At 50.1% G+C, this 4789-nt stretch overlaps 1 protein-coding gene across 1 annotated transcript; it reads left to right on the top strand.

Moving 5' to 3' along the window:
* The first annotated feature begins 193 nt into the window (after positions 1–193).
* LOC118001928 (probable tubulin polyglutamylase TTLL2) lies at positions 194–4552 on the top strand. The gene is made up of 2 exons (XM_034992112.1): positions 194–346; positions 2939–4552. Exons 1-2 carry the CDS (start codon positions 194–196, stop codon positions 4550–4552), a joined length of 1767 nt encoding a protein of 588 aa, XP_034848003.1.
* The last annotated feature ends 237 nt before the right edge of the window (positions 4553–4789 follow it).

Genomic DNA, 4789 nt, shown 5'->3' with positions numbered 1-4789 from the left:
CCCCCCCCCCCCCCCCCCCCCCCCCCCCCCCCCGCTCCTCCCTCACCTCCTCCTTCAGCAGCAGGAGGCCAGCCTTTGGACACCATAACACAGGGGAAAGACACGGGCATTTCACAGGTGCTCCTTCTATGTCCACGGACTACGTGGCCACACCCTGAGCTAGAGCCTACCCGTGGCTGGTCCTGCCGTGGCCATGAGTGGTGTCACCTTGTCACCTTCCTCCTTCCTAGAGGATTTCTTTTCCCTCAGCTCAGAACAAGGAAGAAAATGGGTGATTGTGAAAATCTCCATGGACAACTTCACTCTTACCCACGAGGAAGACAGTCTGTTCCGCGATGAGACAAGGGTGACTGCCGGCTTGGCTGCCCGCTCCAGAAAGGGGCCCAGGCCGCGTGGCGCCAGCACCTGCGAGCACGCCGAAGAGGCTTTGTCCAGTTTCCTCCAGCACAGGGCCTTTGCCCCACAGGCGAGCGGCCCTGCCACACGTGGAGATACGAGAACGTCTTCACTCCCCTTAACGTGAGCACTTCCTCCTTCATGTCCACCGGCGGCGAAAGCCGTGTGACTGGGCTGTGTGCCACGTAACGCCGTGTGTGGGCCCCGACGGCGTGCCTCGCCACAGGAAGGGTCCTCGGCTGGCTCCTCCCCACTCGGTCACCACCACTCGTGTCCTCTCCCCCATGGTGGCCTCTTCCTGCCGGAGGCTCAGTCCTGACGTTCTCCTCCCAGGGAGGGCTTGCGAATTGGTCCCCGACCTGTTTGTCATCCCTACACCTACTCCCCCCACCACATGCTTTCCTCAGTCAGACAGAACTATCGGCTGCTGTGAGCGTCTGTAAGTCTGAAAGAGGCAGGATGAAAGAAATGTCAGTAGCTCTCCAGATGAACTCTTACTGAGCAGAGAAAACTTGTAATGATGCATTTGGTTTCTCAACGAAATTTTAACAGGAAGACAGATACTCAGCTGAAAGAGGATCCAGGGCCAATGGCTGCGTAAGCGGCCCTAGTAAATACCCAAAGCCTCATTAGACCGTGTTCCTCACCTCTCAAGAGGACAACTGACTGGCTTTCTTGGTTCCGTGGTGAGAGGAAACCCAGGTTTGCAGACCATCCTCAAGAGCCGAATTTCCTGGTCTGTCCTTGTCCACTGACCTGCAGAGCTGGGAGAAGGCCAGGCTCCTATAGCCACTGAGTGCTGACCCCCCACGAAACAAGGCTCTGGCCAGAACACCACACTGTCTCCTCTTGATAGGTTTGTTTCCAAGGCTGGGAGGGTGGGTGGTTCCATTCAATTTGGTTTGTCCTACTCAATATTTCCCACACAGCTTTTGTGAAATGGTAGCTGATAGAACAGAAATTTTAAGAGGGTTTCATGATCAAATAAGCTTAGGAAAGATGGCATATTTCTTGAAGCTAGAAAGAGAAAAAACACTTTCGACCGTGTTTCATCCAGCTTCCATGATTATTTTGACTCTGAATCTTCTTCCCCTCCCCCCCGCACACATGAGTGCCCACACACACACTCTCTCTGCTATAATACCTGTTAATGTCGTTGAACATAGTTTGAAAACATTGCTGTAAATTGCAAAGATTGAATTTCTTAATCACCGTGCCAGATCTGTAAATTCTGCGTGCTCCTCCTGGTCATAGCAGTAACAGCACCGAGAAGGTGCTCATTCATCTGTTGACGCTGCTTGTTCACAGCTCTTTTGGACACGGTTCTCGAGCCACTGCCCAGCCTGTTTGCAGCCTCGGGATCAGAGGCCAGCCATACTCTGCGGTTGGCTTCAGCTGGAAACAAGGTCGCTGGGAACAAGGTGTCTCCTTCACTCCTTGACTCTGCCCAATTTCAAACCTGGAGAAGAAGGTGGGTGAGCAAGCTGGACCTCCGTCCCTCCCTCTGTCCTTCCTGACCACTTTCGCTCTGGCCAGACCGACTTCACTGAAAACGCAGTATCGAAGTTTCCTCCCATGGCATCAGTCAGAGTCTGCCAAACCGCAGCATTTCCACCGAAATAAGCTCTGTATGCCTCCTTAAATGATAAACTGTGCACCAACATACTAACATTGTCAAAGAAACAAGTCAAAATTGCCTGAACTTGGAATTTTTTATTAGCATGTTGTTTTAGGACTTTGGAATATCAACATCTCCCCCACGAGGCTTTGACTTTGTTACCCTTTCCCCCTAGGTCATAAGGAAACATCATGCCTCACTATCGGTTTTGATTTTCTCAAAAGCTATCTTATTTTCTTTCTTTGAAATTTCAGAAAGATGCCAAACATGCACTTTCTGGGTATCTTTGCGAACTGCGAGGCACGATCTTCACGTCATCTTTGTTTTCACAGAATGTGAAAGTTCTAGAAACTAAGATTTTTCTTAACTATTTTTCTTGCAAGTTACCATGTGTTGGAGGGAACCCAGCCTCTGACCACTGGGGATATGGGGGAGTTACTGGTGGCCATCGCAGGTATCTGATCCAAACTCCTTAAGCTTCTCAGGCCAGTAAGACCCCTGCTAATCATATTAACACCAGCGCTTCACGCTTTTGCATGTCCAAATTCATCTAACTGTAGACAACTTGACATTTGCTTTTTCTAAAGAATGTTCCTGGTTTAGGCCAACAGGATTCACTGCACCTCCAGCCCTAGGGCAGAGTAGCCCTCAAGAGTATTGGTGGTGAACTGCCAACACTTTGAACATGTCTCTAAAAGGGAGAAATAGGCAGGTAATGTCTGGAGAGACAGACTGCACAGGGAGGCCCGGGTCTATTTTTGCAGGGGGAGCAGAGAGGTGGGTATCTGGTGAGACTGTCTGATGTGCAGGAAGGCACAGACCAAACGGCTGGCCATAGGATGTGGAATCTTTTATGGGTAAGCTCCTCTTGATGGCGATCCCCCCTGCCCACCTGCTAATGCGTTTCTGATCATCAATTTTTAGAAAAGAAAACCATATTTCATGGCAGAGGACAAACCTCCGGGGCCCATCCTGAAGCCGCTGGTGTTTCGCGTAGATGACAGCACACCCGAAATGGTGCAGAGTGTCCTGCTGGAGCGTGGGTGGGACAAGTTCGATGAAGGAGAGCAGAACGTGGAAGACTGGAACCTGTATTGGAGGACCTCCTCCTTCCGGATGACCGAGCACGTCAACATCAAGCCGTGGCAACACCTCAACCACCACCCGGGCACCACCGAGCTCACCAGGAAGGACCATCTGGCCAAACACCTGAAGCAGATGAAGAAGACGTATGGCACGCCCCTGTATGAGTTCATCCCCCTGACGTTCATCATGCCCAAGGACTACAACAAGTTCGTGGCCGAATATTTTAGGGAGAAGCACGTGCTGGGCGCCAAGCACAGCTACTGGATTTGTAAGCCTGCCGAACTCTCTCGCGGGAGGGGCATCATCATTTTCAGTGACATTAAAGACTTAATCTTTGATGATACATATGTAGTACAGAAATATATCTGCAACCCTCTCCTTGTGGGCAGATATAAATGTGACCTCCGCATCTACGTTTGTGTCACCGGCTTTAAGCCTTTGACCATTTATATTTACCAAGAAGGGCTAGTGCGGTTTGCCACGGAGAAGTTTGACCTCAGTAATCTGCAGAACAATTATGCCCATTTGACCAACAGCAGCATCAATAAATCTGGGGTCTCATATGAGAAAATCAAAGAAGTGATTGGTCACGGCTGCAAGTGGACCCTCAGCAGATTCTTCTCCTATCTTCGCAGTTGGGATATGGATGACCTGCTTTTGTGGCAGAAAATCAACCACATGGTTATTCTCACGGTGCTCGCCATCGCTCCCTCAGTCCCCTTCGCAGCCAACTGCTTTGAGCTCTTTGGGTTTGACATTTTGATTGATGACAACTTGAAACCGTGGCTTCTGGAGGTCAACTTCAGCCCCGCCCTGTCCGTAGATTGTTCGGCGGACGTATCAGTGAAGAGGAAGCTTATCCATGACACGATTGAGCTGATTTACTCGCAGGGTCTAAGAAACGAGAGGATGGAATGTCGTGACAGTGCCAAGGGGAGCCGCAGCGTCTCCCTCGCCAAGCTGGACATGGGTAGACTCAACAAGGCTTGTAGCGCTCTGTCCTGTGAGTCCCTCTTACAGCTCACAGGTAGGACATTTAAGGATGAATCTGCTGTGAAGAAAGCCATAAAAATATGTCCTGAAAATAAACATGCCTCCCAGCCGAGGGAAATGACGAGCAGGAAGAAGGACCTACTTCTGTCAACAAAAGAACCCCCCAAAACCAAGCCAAAGCTAAAGGGTAGACACTCGACCCATAAGACGCTCATTCCATTCATGTCACTCATTCAATCATGCGTGGGCAAGACCAGCATCTCCCCGTGCCTCCCCTCGGACAACAGCAAGGTGCCGGATCTCCAAGCAGGGAACTTTGTGCTCATTTTTCCTTTCAATGAAGCTACTTTTGGAGCTTCTAGGAATGGATTAAATGTCCGAAGAATAATCCAAGAGCTCCAGAAGCTAATGAATAAGCAACATCCCCACATGGCAGAAAAGGAAGCAAAAAGAAGGTAAAAGAGTTTTGGGGAAACCAGGGATTCCGTCGCTAGGGACAGCAACAGCTCAGCCCTTGACCTCTGCATTCAGCACATCGACCACGTCATTGGGACCCCTGATGTGGGTGCGTATGTAAATATAACTACTCTGCAAATTTGGACACATTCACATGGTGATTAAATTATATGATATGAGTGGTTTATTTGCTCTGATTTCTTGGGAGAATGCCACCCAGCCTCTTGCCTGCACTTGGAA

Source organism: Mirounga leonina, unplaced genomic scaffold (genome assembly GCF_011800145.1).
Source record: "Mirounga leonina isolate KUSES-001 unplaced genomic scaffold, KU_Mleo_1.0 Mir_55, whole genome shotgun sequence".
In the NCBI taxonomy this organism is placed as follows: Eukaryota; Metazoa; Chordata; class Mammalia; order Carnivora; family Phocidae; genus Mirounga; species Mirounga leonina.
The sequence above is the reverse complement of the archived record's forward strand: the minus strand, read 5'-3'. Positions and strand labels throughout refer to the sequence as shown.